The following is a 15,001-nucleotide window of genomic DNA, read 5'->3' as shown; positions in this document are numbered from 1 at the left end:
TTTTCTCCTACTTATACAAATAGTTCATTATTTGAATAGCATTGAACTTTTGAGAATTGTCACTTTTTTAATGAGATGTTTATGATCATTTATATAGAAGAAATATACAGAAATATAATTGGTGTGACACCGGTGTTAACACCTTAACACTAATAGTCTGTTTAGATGTGATAAATACTACGAGAAAAGACTTGTATAACCAGCAGGTAAAAATAGCAATAATAATAATAACTAAGAAAAAATCATTACTGATGTTTTTAAATGTACTTTTTCACACAGGGCCAGGTACTTGAGTTATCCTTGTCTAATATTACATTTTATTTGATCAAATAGCAACAAGCTAATAAATCAAGAATGGTTCAAATACTTTTTCACACTTTTTCACATCACCATATGTATAAGAAAATATATTAAATATCTATTAAAATCAAAGGATTTATATCCAATTCGCTATTTTAAATGCAAGCGATACATTTCACATCGCTGTGGTGTCATAGAATTGTGTAAATAGTTTTCTTACCATTACTTAAAGCCACAGCTTTAAAACTGAAGGTTAGTTGTCTCGTAGCATTTGGTCACATACCGATTTCATGGTGTAGTCTTTGGTTGACAACATGGTAACTGTGCCAACCTGCAGGTTGAAGAAGTATGTGAAGCACTGATGTACTACTGATGTACTAGTAGTCACAGTTAGAGTGTATCTCCTGTCAGAATCAGCTTTATTGGCTGAAAACCACAACGGCAATGGATAAAATTGCGAATTTGGGACTTTCCAAAGTAGTGGGTCGTGCTTTGGTGAGTACATCCATCTTTTATTTTACTGCAGCTAGTCATGTATTCAGTTACTGTTCATGCAAAAGCCCTGTGTCATATTACATTAATATACTTTATTAAATAATAAAAAATAATTTTCAAAAAAACAATAAGATTGCAAAAATTTGCAATAAGGCTTTAAGTACTGGTGTGTTAGGTAGGTATGCAAAACAAGCCATATTTTATGTGCAATTTCAAAGAGAGACCTAGAGAACAAAACAAAGACCAAGGGAACGTCAGGGTTCTCTCTCAATCTGAAGGCTGTTCTCAGCTTTATTTTAAACTGTCACCAAAAATATTTTACTTCTGAGAATTTATGACAAATATCTCTGCAACAGATAAAAAAAAGTTTAAAAATACAGTGAAGATAATGAGGCTCAAATGGTTCCAAAAGGCACAAAATGAGAGACCTGAGGCGTTTAAAGAAAGCATGATGCTTTACAACCTTCCTAATAACCATGAAAAAACACAGGAGTTTGTAGCAGTCAGTTCCTCTCCCAATCTTGCTTGCTGGCGGCCAGAGCCTCTCCCAGCGCTCTGATGAAGCGATGGACATCACTGAAGGAGTTGTACATTGGCACCGGAGCAACTCGCAGCACGGTGGGCTCCCTCATGTCACACTATGAGACAGGAAATGACAAAAGAGTTCAAAATTGTTCAGGTGGTCATTTTTTGAAGCACAAGGAATTAAAGTGCCAAAAACTGGAGCTCCTCCAATGGCCACTGTAGGCAAGTTACAAAAGCGAGCATGTCCCTATAGTTGTTTTTATGAAGTTAGCTGCTAAGATCCTCCACCAGTCTGTGCTCTGGTTTTAGTGAGTTAAATGCTAATGTTTTATTTGTATGTACTTGGCACTAATGATCAGGTATCGGTTTATAAAAACAAGCTGAATTCACAAACTTTGGACACTTCTGGCTCCAAAAAAGAAAACAAATACAAAACTGAACTGGCTAAGATGCCAAATACGTGACCAACCCCTTTTCTAAACTTTTGATGATAACAACACAGAACTTAAAAAGACAAAATTTACATTTGATGTTAAAATTAATTACATTCTTGTATTTTTACCTGATTAGGCTTGTACTAGAAACAGATATCGGGGTTTATACTCACAGCGACGCCCCTCTTCTCCAGCTCCTCGAAGACTCTTTTGATGGGAACAGAGAAGGAGAGCGAAAGCTGGCAGCCTCTCTGCTGAGGGTCCGACGGTGTGATGATGTGGACGTGAGGTTTGTGAGGCTGAGCCGGGTCCTTAGTGTAGGAGTGCTTAATCAGATACTCCAGGTAGCCTGTCAGTAGGAGGGACTTCTTGCGCAGAGCCTGCATGGTGGTCATGTTAAACACCTGGCAAGATTTAAATCGTGTATGAGGAAAGAAAATGAAAAATAGATGTTACTTCAGGCAAATGGTTTTTTTTTCGTGTACAAGACTATGCTGATATATTAAGGAAGCCTGAAAACAGCATTTTTCCCTTCCATAAGACATGATTTTAGATTACTCTCTCAAATTTTAAAAAAGGAATTTTCTCAATTTTTCAGTTATTTCCATAAGTTTGAGCAATTAAGGCGAGATAATAACCCAAATTTTGAACTTATGTATGGCAAAAAATGCTTGTTTTCAGTGGCAGAAACAAGTTTCCATAATAAATAATAAACTGCTGAAATAAGCAAACACTAAATAACCATTAAATAGACATGTACAACAATTAAACAATGAAAGAGATGAATAATGAACACATATAGTTTTTTCAAGCTGTGTATTCAACTTGTAATCGACTACAGGCACTATTAGCATCACTGTTTGATAAACACTTACTTACAGATATGCATGACAACAATTCCAGTTACCCCAAAGTGTCAGTGCACTACATACATACATTACATACACGTAATGACAAAAACATACACATAACACTTGTAATGTTAATAACGGACATGTAACTTCAATAACCTGCACATAACACACATGTAATGTCAATGGTTTGCATATAATGTCCACAACATGCGTGTAATTTCAATGGCGCGCATATATTGTACACGTAATATAGTTGTCGTTTTGAGATCATTTACTACACAAACTACATATAATTTGTAACGATTCACAATTCCCGAACACTAAATAGATGCTAATAATCCTTGAACCCTAGCAAGCTTATGAAATACGTTTCATTCAGGTTGATTAACATGTCTAGAAGGAGTACCTCCAGACTGGCCTGCAGTGGACAGACCAGCAGGATTGGTTGGTTCGACAGCCTGAAGCCGCTCACTCCAGGCTGCAGCTCCATCACTAAAAACAGAAGGAAAAAGTCAAGAACCCTTTCAAAGCTTCAGGATCCATTCAGTTCATTCAGAGCCTGAGAGGTGTGCTCTTTACACTCTAAACATAAAGGTCTCCAAATAGGCAGAACTGCAGGTGTAATGTTCACATGAGACCACAAGATGGAAGCAAATAGCAACTCTAAAAGCACACAGCAGGCTTGAGAGAGGTACTGAGGAGGCAGAGGTCAGTGAGGAATCTGTGATGAGTTTTACCGTTAGTCATCTGAAACCGAGACTTCAGGTCATGTCCCCACCATCCCATCAGCCTGAAGGACACGGGAACAGAGAGCTGTGTTACTTTATTTAATCCAATCTTTAATCCTATGTCTATTAACGTATTTTGACTAATTTAAGAGAAAGATACTTGAGTTTGATATATTTTATCATTTGATATTAGTTTCACTATCCTAGATGTCCCACATCTGGCCGTGACTGACTCAAGGTGTCACTTGCCAGTGCTGTGACTGAACCAAGAGTGCCAAAATTAGGCCAAGGATATCTGGGATACCCTACCAACAAAAATCCCCACCAGCTAAAATGTCTGTGAGGAATGTTTCTTACGTTGGTTTGATGGTATGTTTGTGTTTCTCATGGATAAACGCCCCAGCGAGACCACCAGCACCTGAGTTTATATACTGCAAACAAAAAAGCCACAGTCATCACAAAGCATTTCTCATTTATACTTTTATCTGATAATTGTACTGAAATCGCCTGCAGTTCATTAACAGGGCAGTTAGTGAGCAAGGTAGTCCTCAGTAAGCTGGAGTGAATGGTGATAAGGAGATAAGTATTTACCGCTGCCTTTATGATACATGAATAAAAAAGTCTGTGAAATTTGTCTGAAATTAAGATAATCTCGGACATTTTCACACGCCCCGTTCTGTCCTTTTAGGCTGTTCGCTCTGCTCTTACATCAATTTCTGTTTCAAACTGTCCTGGATTACATGTGAAGGATTATGGCAGTTAACAAGCAGTTTTCAGTTTAAATGATCCATAGTTTTCAGCGATGGCGCTAAGGTAGATGTAACATCACTGCTGCACAGAGATCAGAAAGTAGCACTACAGAAGTTATTGAATGGGAGATCAGCTGAATTACCTAAGGCTTTTGATCTTTAAAGGCCCCTTCCATTGGTTTTTGATAAAGACATCCCCCATGGTCATTCATAAACCAAAATAAATAAGTAATAAACTGTTAAATGACAGGTAGTTCCAGTTTTTTCAGTATCTGTTATAGAATTGCATGATTTCTTACTCTTGAGTTCAGAAAAATCTAACCCTGATAGGTTTGTGTGCTTAATTTCTCTCATGAGCTGCTTTGTGCATCCTGGCAAAACAAAGAAATATTCTGTATATTAACAACAAAACTTTGATTTTATAATAATTACATAATTACAGGACAGTGTGGACAATGAGACACCAGAAATTTTCTGTAATTCATTTCTTAAACTTTAAGCCCAAAGAGTCATGCTGCCACACTTCTTTCCTTTACTACAGCACCATTTCTTTATCAAATAGAAAAACAGATCTATTGTTGAAGTTCTTTTTCTTACATTAAAATATCTCAGGGATTAAATGGGAGTTTTGCTGGTCCGGCTCACTTGAGATCAAAGTGAACTGTATGTGAGCCACGATGTAAAATGAGTTTGACACCCTGGTATAAGCGTCTAAAATCGGAACTGGTTGTGTTGTCTCAACCTTTGCCAGAAAGAACATTAATATTCCTCAGAAAGGACATTTGTCCTACAGCTCCACAGAGTCTCATTCACTCTGGACTGTGTCTGGATGAAACAGTGAGCAGGACTTTAGAAGTCTCCTGTCAGCTGACCTTGTAGGAGCACCAGCAGGCGAAGTCGACACCCCAGTCGTGCAGTTCCAACTCGACGTTTCCTGCCGCGTGGGCGCAGTCGAAGCCGACATAACAGCCCTGACAGACAAACAGAGGACACAGTAACAACTTAATATACAGCACAAAGCAAAAGTCTCGAGAAGGCCCTGATTAATTTTTCTTTTGCTTCCAAGATAACAGACTTTCTTCACATTTTTGTAAGTGGTCTTGAGCAATAGCTTTCCAGGACTTCTAGAGACTTCTAAGTTTTCTTTGGACATTGACTCTTTCCACAATTCAAGGAAACATTTGGTCAGGCCGGAAAGTTTCACAACTGAAGAGTTGCATCAAAAAATATGGGATTTATTGCAAATAACACCAATATTTCATAAAATGATGGCGAGATGCGGTGAAAATTTGAGATGAAAATGGGTAAAAGATTTGGGTGTAAACACACAATTGGAAAAAGGGAATAGCGTTGTTGTTAACGTTGGTCAGTCAGAGTCACAGTGGGCAAAACTCACTCAGTTAAAAAATTGTGCATCAGTATTATTGTTGGCCCATCAAACTTCGCACAGTGGGTGTGATACCCACCAACTCTAGCTGGAAATGCAGATCTGCGATTGGTACTTTTCTCCATCTGTTCTGTTCTTTTGAACTTTTTTGGAAATAAATAATGAAAGCACCGGGAGAAATCATATACATGCTTCTTTATGTAAGTGTCAACTCTCATTTAAGTAATACAAGAAAATTGGAAAGTTCTGGTGACTGGAAGGCCTCATTGAAACATCATTGAGTATTTTTTGCTTACAGTGGTTTCTCTTTTTGCTAGGCCCCCCTTTGTTTTACAAGAAAATCTGTAGCTTTACTGTATAAAGAGCTAACATCTCCAAAATTTCAGGAGTAGTTAGTCATTATAAGACGTGTTTGTGAACTAATCAAGAATGTGGGATACTGTTTGTCCGTGATTTGGACAGCCCAGCGCGTGCTCCTGATGCAGGGGAAACAAACTCTGCCGGGGAGACCTACCTTGGCACTTGTGCAGGTAAAGCCAAAGGCAAGATATGCTTCACCATATTTTCAAGTCTTTGGCTTGGAAGGGAGTTGGTTTGGAAACATATTTGGCGATGCTTCATCTTCTGCTTTGCGTTTGTGTGGGAGCCCCGTCAAAAACTTGTCCATTGTGCTAGCAGTGTTCAAGCATTTTTTTTTTTTATTCATACTGCGCCCCCCAGTAATGTGCCCCCCACTTTGGGAACCACTGGGTTACAGTATCCTCTCCTCACCTTCCTCTGGCCAGCCTCAGTGATGCGGGCCATGTCGAACAGCTGGCCGGTGTAATACTGAACCCCGCTAAACATTACCACTGCGATAGAGTCGCCCTGCTTCTCGATCACCTCCAGGATGTCCTCGGTTTTCAGGGTCTCTTCTCCCTGAACACACAGAAAGTGCTCAGCATTGTCATTTAAACTGTGTTTAGTTTCTAACTGACACAGAGCTACAGACACGTTTGTTCATATAACAGCATGAAATGCACTCAATAGGTCGGCAACTGCTCTTCATCTTTGAAAGTTAAGATGCTGTGAAAGTTTTAGTAGTGATATGCTAACACGTGACGTGAAGTAGATGACCTGAGGATTTGCTTTGGGGAGGAAAACTATCCATCAATTGTTCCTCCATGGAGAAATTAGTTTAGATAAAAGTGTGCAGTGTGTTACCGGCTTGGGTGACAGCAACAGCATGCTGTCCTTAGGATCGAGTCCTCGCAGACGGATCTGCGACTCCACAGCGTACTGAGGAAAGAGATTCAAGAAGGACACTGAAGATTTAACCCTCCTGTTATATTGCAAGTCAAATTGAACCATTTTAAATTGTAAAAATCTAAAATAAATAGTTTAAAGTATTTTTTCAGTATGAAACTTCTTGTGCTTGGCTTCATAAAGGTAATCAACATATAAAATAAAAATTGTGCATTTTCACATATGTACAACCCATGTGTTACCCACATGTCCCAGGACAAGTGGGTAGGACAGGAACCTTTTATGGGCAGCATGTGATGCAAACACCAGCTATACACTGAACATGCAGGTTAACACTGGGAAGCTGGCTGGAAGAGCCCCAGAGAAGAATCATGTCACAAAGGTTGTGCTTGATATGGCACAAGGTCTCAGGGGCACAACATAACCTGTGACTACAACTTGGTTCAGGAGCTTCTAAAGAGAAAGCTCACAATGGTTAGAACAGTCCGAAAGAACAGAACTCTCTGCTGAGCTGCTGAAAACCAAGAACAGGGCCCCTCAGTCTTCCATATTTGCCTTCACAGACACTACAGCCCTGGTACCTTATTGCCACCAAAAGGGGAAAAAAGTTGTGCTCATGAGCACTTTGTACAAAAATGCTGAAATCAGCACACGAGAGGACCAGAAATGACTCTAGACTGCAGTGCCACCAAAGGGTGGGTTGACAACTTGGACAAAGTCACAGGGTCCTACAGCACCAAGTGAATGACTGCACGCTGGCCACTTGTCATCTTTTACAACATCGATGTATCAGCCTACAACACATTTGTCATTTGGGCGGAGATCTTTCCTGAGTGATGAAATGTCCCTCATGTGCTGTGTAGACACATGCACCTTGTTCATTTCCACCTATTAATTTTTGTGTATTTCTGGTTCTAAACACTGGATAGTGTTTACTATTGCAACATGTAACGACATGTCACTTGTGTGCTGTGGAGACTCACAGACACACACACTGTGTTCATATTGCTATCCCTTATTTTGTTCTTTTGTTCTTTTGTTTCTTTCTAGAGTTTACTTTCAGTACAAATCCTCTTGAGTCATTAGTCTTGATTTTAAGTCAGTTTGACCCAGAACAGAAGAGATGTCACATGTTACTTTCTCTACATCACTACATACAAAGAAAAAAAATGTAAATTATAAAACAAAATTTTAAAATAATCAATGTCATGTAAAACTATTGTGTTTTATATGCAGGTCTTTCTAATGTGCATTAAAAATGTTTTAAAATGCATTTTTTATGAAAAACAAGTGAATTACCCTCATTGAACCACGATCTGTGAGAGGTAAAAATAAACACCATTTACACCAATTATTGTTTGAAATGGTTAGTAATGGAGTTAATAATCAGGTATGAACATAGTAAACATGCCCTGGGTCAAGTTGACCTACAAACAGTGTTCCTGAGAAACGAACATAACAGGGCGGTTAATGACCAACTTGAACTGAGGAGACAAGAGATTATTTACACCATAGACAAGTAAGAGAAACACTGAGTGCAGGAAAAGACTCCGTTTAAGCCCTTTTAGGACCCTTTAGGTCCAGTCTGCATGCAAAAGTATTGATGGGCAAGATACTGAACCCCAAGTTCCTCTCTGATGCATCCATTAGATTATGAATGTTAGATAGAAAACACCTAGCTGTAGAAAACATGTGCTGGTATGGCATATTGCATAAAGCACTTTGAGTAGAAAGTTGAGTGGAAAAGTGCTGTATGAGAACCAGTCCATATGTTCAACTATAAATAAAATATGGGTTTATGAGATTTGCAAATCCCTGCATTCTGTTTTTATTCATATTTTACACAGCTTTTTCAGAATTGGTATTGTACTTAACAAACATAGGGTCAAGGGTATCTCTAATGTACACTCTGGACAGATCTCAAAAACCTTCCTCCTTCAATTAATGTCAGTTCTTTGGGCTAGAAATGTTTCTCGAGTGTTAAAACTGGTGCGAAACACAAGATCAGACCCCAACTAATCATCCAGTGAAGTTTAATTTTTCTTTTGAGTTAGACAAAACTAGTAAAGCTGAATTCATGGATCAGGGAAAGAAAAATCCCCAAAGGGAGGATTTGAGAGAAAAATGTGATCATGTGTGGATGTACTCACGTGATCAGATGGAAAGGCCTTGTCCTCTAGAAGGATTTTGTGTCGAGTTTTAGTGGGTTTGTAGAAGGAAAGCTGCCGAATAATTGAAGGACATTACTGTTCAGTTTGAAAGTTGTTGAACTATGTGTGTTATGTTTGTATATCTCATCATTTAAATGGGGTGAAACAGTAAGTGATTGTATCATACCAGCAGAAGATGTAAATTTACTGTCAGACCATTCATCAGTGCCACTTCCTCAGTTTTAGCTCCTGTCAAAAACAAAAGAAGAAAGACAATATGAGTCATGTTCTTAATTAATATGTGAATGTTTGAGAAATTTCCCCAAGGCTTTCATTTCATTTCAGTAACAGCAGAAATGAGGAAATCCAGGTTATTTAAAGCATAGTAGCTTTTGTTGAAACCTTCAGTTCACAAAATGGTCAAACTATCCGGTCGTTAAGTGATGACGTGACAAATCCTACTTCCGGGCCTAAAGTAGTCTGCGTTTAATATGGCTTTTGTGTTGTTAACATGTTTAATGTTATGTATTTTCTTCTATTTAATCTCAAAAAGCTCCTAAAACAGTCAGTGATCACTGTTGACCTCCCTCGGCTTTTATTACGCTAATCATTTATTTAAGCTCAGTTTTTAAAACCTTAGGATGTAACTACAGCCCAGCCCATGCAGCAGTATATGAATGACTAACCTCGTATTGTGGATGGATTATCTCAGTTGTTCTCCTGGCTGAAGTTTGGTCCTTTTACAGCATCCTGCCATGCGATTACATTTGTTCCTGACCACCGAGAACACTCACGTTAACTTTTATCGAGTGGAAAAAAAGGTTAGCTTGTTTATATTATGCTAACATAGCTGTGTTGCTAGCGGTCACGTAGCACATCATTATATACCAGCTAGCCAAACTTCAGTAACCCTACAAACGTCACTGCTGTTTAGTTTTCAGTCTTCATTTATGTTGGAAGTGAAAGCAGAGCTGTACGTTTTAATTTGTTTCCAAAACCCCGCAGTCAGGACATGCTATATTGTATTTAGATAGAAGCTAGCGAGCTAACTTCCTGCTAACTTCTAACTCCGTTAAATGTCATAAATTCCGTTTTCATGGATGCCTGGATGTTAAACTCAATTGTTACACCTGGTAGAGCAGAACGCTGATCATTTTATTAAAGATGAAAGACTTTAGACAGTTTTTCAACTCTCAGTAATGACATAGTGATCGTTTGATATATGGACCTGCAGCAAGTTTAGGCCCAGACACGGTTAGTGACGTCAGACTTAACGACCGGATAGTCATCTTTATCTGAAGGACTCAAATGATCACATGTATTCTTGTCATTGTCTTCCTCATCCAGAACTTGTGAATGAAATCACAGATGGACTTTGCACTCTTCAAAACAGGCCTGGATGGAAAAGTGCAGTGACTACCAGCTAAGGTAAATGGGACAGACTGTTTTAAAACTACAGCTGTGTGTGAGCATCACAGAAGAACACACAAATGTGAAACTCTAGATTGAACCACCCAACACTTAGCTCAAGTTAAAATGGAAGCTTTAGAAAACATTTTTATTAGGACCACTATGAGTATTTTCAGTGAAAAGGAGACTTATTTCCAACTAAAATCGTTGGAAATAACCATCTTTCCTTTGGCAGGTTCTGCTCTTGGACCTCTCAAGTCCTTTCAAAGACACAGAAATGACTGTTGAACAAAACAGAGCAAATTGGGAAAAATAGTCGTGGGTGTAAAGCTACTTGCAGAAGAGCTCCAACGGTGGGCAGGCTAAAGCAGCTTAGGTCCTAGTCACACGGGCCTAGAGACTTGTCAGTGACCATCTTTGAAACCCCTGGTTGCTAGGAAAAAACGTTATTCCTCAGCTGTTTGCTGGCTGTTGCTGTGAAAGTATTTGCTAAAGCTGCAATCACACAGGCCTATAGACCAGTTTGTGAACCCCTGGTAACCACCAGTTGCTAGGGCAATATGTGTACCCCATGACCGTGGTAGCTTGCATGGATGATGGCAAGTTGTCTGCAAATTATGGTCTTCCATAATTTCCTTAGGGATTAACAAAGTACTCTGATTCTAAATTTACTCAACGGTATCAAAACTGTGAGAAGTGCAGTGCTAGAAAGTTCCCAAACTCCTTCAAAAACGCCAATTGCCTTTTGGGTTTTCTTAATCAGTCAACTGTTACAGCCATTGTCAGACTAGTTCAGGTGAGCCAAAATTTGCAGCTTTGGAAAACATCGTGTTCTCCAAAAATCCTGACCTACTTTAGAGGGACCAGCCAAGCGTCAGTGTTTCTTACCTACAACTTTGGCCATCAGTTCCTCAATGTTGTTTTCAGCCCATGCCCAAGGTCTCGCACCCATTGTGTGTCCATGGATAGCACTGTAAAAGAATACATCAATACATGCCACTGTGCCTCATCCTTTGGTTAAATATCAAATGTAAGCATTAACATACATCTTGGCCCACGTGTCCAGTTCCTCTTCCAGGTACTTCTTGACATTTTTAGGCTGCAGCCCCAACGAGTTGCCCGAAAAGTAGATGCAGTCCTTGGCACCATTGACCAGTGAGAGATCAGCTAAAGAAACATCAACAGAATTAAACAACTGCTAATAACAAATATTCTTCTCCATCAACCTTAATGAAACATTTTTCACTCACAAGGCGGCAGCTCTGTAATTTTCGGCACCAGAAATTCCTCCCTGAAGTGTCGCAGTTTGTCATGTTTATCGAAGTAAGCAGCCACTTCTGCAGAGGTTGGACTGCAGCCCAGAGAGTCAGACACTCGTTTCACAGTTTCGCTGGGAGTCGAGCCGTCAAACTCATCCATTGTGGAGGGATCGGTGGGCTGCTGACCTGCAGGAAAAGCATCAGTTAGGGAAGACATTTTATCTTTATTAGGAATAGGGTTGCAGTCTCTGGGTGCGTAGACTTCCAGATCTGTTTTTTAGGTGTTTACTGACATTGTCTGACCTTCCTCCCCTTAAAGCTAAAAGTCTGCCTTCAGGGTTTAATTTAAAATCCTCTGTGGTGGTGTTACAGATACATGTAAAGGAACAACAACAAAAAAAACAACAAAAACCCAAGTCTGGTGTTTCTGGTAGTTAAGCTCACATGTAGACAGACACTGTGTGATTCCTTGTTTGACCAAATGTCCCGAAAACAGCACTAACTCTAAGGGCAAGTTAAAGTTTAGTCACAGGTCTCTTAGTTTAACATCATCTGTGGTCTGAAATACACCCAAAGTAAACTTTAAGTGTTCTTAGCAGAACAGGTCGTTTGTTTTGTTTTTTCTTAGAGCTCATGTCAAAGGTCCAGGTGCAAACTTTAGGATTCGTCCACCTTTATAGGGGCTTATTATTAGCTACTCTTTAGAGTGGCTAGTAATAAAGGAATAAACTGTTTCAAGGGTCCTTTTTTTTTTTTTTTTTTAGATCTGATTGCTGTAGAATTGTGTAAAGATACAAATTAGTTTGGGTTGTCCTATAATCACAACACTGTTACTCTGGAAAGATTCATTATCCACATGGGATCATTTGTGTTGTAAAGGACATTTTCAGTCTTTCTTTTAAATCTCTTTCTCTGCATCATTTTAATATCATACGAACCCCAAACCTGTTCTGTTGAAATGTGAATGTTATGTTTTAGTCATTGGTCTGATTGGTTATTTACCTTTGTACACCTCTATATTCAATGCACATGCTACAAGTGACTGACGCTGGCCAAGGCAGGGCTGCTGGCATGCTGGATTCAATTCTGAGCTGTTCCTGCAGCCATTAGAGTACCGTCTCTGATCTGACTGCTCTTAGTGGAAATCTGACTGGACAGAGGCACTGAGATGAGGTGCTCCAACCTAGTGCCATTCTTGCAGCAGCACTCCACCCTGTCTGTACCTACCCCCACATATCCTCTGGATTCTGGGCATATCCAGACATTTCCCTGGCCTAAATTTAGCCCCAATATGTCTCCTATGGAACACAACGGGGTTATGCTGGGTTAATGTGTGACCACTGGCCAGTAATGGAGAGTCAACAGCAGATCAGGACAGAAGATCCATGCAAAGACTGGTGACTACTTGCACATCCACGAAGCAACCATATTAAATGTTGTATGTTCATATTTTAAAGTGTTGGTCTGTCAAATCAATTTAAAATACAAACTCGTATTTCCTTCTGTTTTTCTCTTTGTTTTCCTCTGTCTATAATCAACATCCATCAGCTGAATCACTAAGATCTTTTCAGAGGGCTTGTCTGCAATATCCTCCTAAGCTAACATAGACAGAGACTTTTGATCAAAGCTGAGATCATTAGGCTCCAAGAGTCCTCAAAAGAACAAACTAGACAATATATAGAAAGAAATTTAATTTTTGATTTTCCAGAGTTGGTTTCTTCATTTTTAAACCACAAATTTTTAAAAAACCTTTACCAGGATTTTTCTGTAACATGACATTCTGCAAGATTAGTACACCCAAACACCTTTAAAATGTTTTGTTTCACACTGTCTAAGCACAAGGCAGCTTCCTTTTAATATGCCTGATAAGTCTCTGCGTTCCTTATCAATAACACTGCAGTTCTTTTACAATTAAACACTGAGTTTAGAGGCTTTTCTGCTGACAATTGTTCTTGTTAAAGCATTGCATGCCTCATTATTTATTCATTCTGCTGTAAAGTGGAAGTTTTCGAGCTCTGAAAGCTGTAACTCACAGTTGGATCAGTTGGTCTGCAGATGAGCTTCCTCTATGCATTCAGCAGTCAGACTGAGTGAATCGTGTCCTCTGCAAACGCTCTTTGAGCTCTTTGTTTGCACTATCAGGTTAATCATTGTTTTCATGAACTATGACACATACTCAAACACGCTCTTTAATATCCTGTCATAAGTTCGCCTGTGCGCACACACACAAGGCAGAGCAGGAAAGACTTCCTCATTTTGTGGTTTCTGTTTCATGTATGAAAATGGAACAAACTTACAGAGCGAAGTTCCACGTGAAAACAGAGCTGGCCATGTGATCAAAAGACGTTATTCTGTAGCTGCATCAGTGTCCGCTCTTCTGCTTTGAGACTTTCCAACGGATGCTAAGCCAGGCTGTGTGAGGATTTACTCCCATCCAGCGCCGGAATCAAACTGTAAACATTCCTTTATTGATTTTGTGTCCATGCAAAAAAAGATTTTTTTTTTATTTCTTCCTTCAGCATGCTCTCAAACTGCTGATTTATACAAGTATAAACACCACCAAGTTTGACTTGAGTTGCACGGTGATGAGCTGGAGGCTGTCATTCCTTTTCTTTCAGGCTTCTGCCATTTGTCCACTAGATGGCAGCAAATCATTATTAACAATATGTCCCATGTCTGGTCCATTCCCTTCAAACTCTGACAGTGGTGAAAGTTTAGTCACAGGTCTCTTAGTTTGGCTACAGCAGCGTCCTTCACAGCCACTGTATTCAAATATGGTGGAGCAACGTGGCTGCTTCCACAAAGTGCAAACCTGCTCCTGTGTATTATTCATACATTGATTATAAGTATTATGAGAACTCAGTTGTTGGGAGACATCATTAAACATTAATCTGTGTGTATATCTGAGTACAGAATTACTGACTGTACCTTTAAGATGCCATAAACCATTTTTAAAAAGTGTGTGTGTGTGTGTGTGTGTGTGTGTGTGTGTGTGTGTGTGTGAGTTCAAAACTTCTGCTTTTCTTTATGCTGCCTCAGGCCAATGTTGTGCAGTGTTGGGAATTTTTCCAAACATGCTTGCTACCACTGTTTTTGAATGTTATCGCGTGCATGTAAAAACTATAAACTCTTTTAAAGTTTTATTGGTTTTAACGAATTTTGATAGAATAAAATGGACACAAGATTTTTGTCTGGGAGAAAGGAGCAGACAAATCCCCTCTGAAAGTGAGGACAGTGAGCAGAAGTGAAAAAGCAATCAGGGTTTTAATTACTGATTCTCTGGCTTTGTTAACTAAATCAAATCCGTTGACTGATTTTCTGTAACAGACATTCTGCCAGCATGTTCAGAAGTCTTTCAAATGATAGATTTATTGAGTAGAAGGAGTTTTTTAAACATCTCTTATAGGCACTACACTAGTCAAAGTCACCTTGCAGTGGCCCGTGTGTCACAGGAAGGGTGCTGGC

General features: G+C 39.3%; 1 protein-coding gene across 1 annotated transcript; it reads right to left on the bottom strand.

Annotated features, from left to right (window-relative positions):
- Positions 1-967: 967 nt before the first annotated feature.
- kynu (kynureninase) lies at positions 968-13,624 on the bottom strand. Its single transcript, XM_085347840.1, has 14 exons — positions 13,570-13,624; positions 11,528-11,722; positions 11,324-11,444; positions 11,166-11,248; positions 9,055-9,116; positions 8,868-8,939; positions 6,676-6,750; positions 6,244-6,390; positions 4,958-5,056; positions 3,694-3,767; positions 3,346-3,398; positions 3,015-3,100; positions 1,928-2,158; positions 968-1,433 (listed from the first exon to the last, which is right to left on the bottom strand). Exons 2-14 carry the CDS (start codon positions 11,694-11,696, stop codon positions 1,299-1,301), a joined length of 1,407 nt encoding a protein of 468 aa, XP_085203966.1. The 5' UTR covers positions 11,697-11,722; positions 13,570-13,624; the 3' UTR covers positions 968-1,298.
- Positions 13,625-15,001: the final 1,377 nt, after the last annotated feature.

Source organism: Diplotaxodon limnothrissa, linkage group LG23 (genome assembly GCF_057381915.1).
Source record: "Diplotaxodon limnothrissa isolate DT_005_m linkage group LG23, D_limnothrissa_male_GT1.1, whole genome shotgun sequence".
Classification (NCBI taxonomy): Eukaryota; Metazoa; Chordata; class Actinopteri; order Cichliformes; family Cichlidae; genus Diplotaxodon; species Diplotaxodon limnothrissa.
Note: the sequence above shows the minus strand (reverse complement) of the source record. Positions and strands in the feature narration are given on the sequence as shown.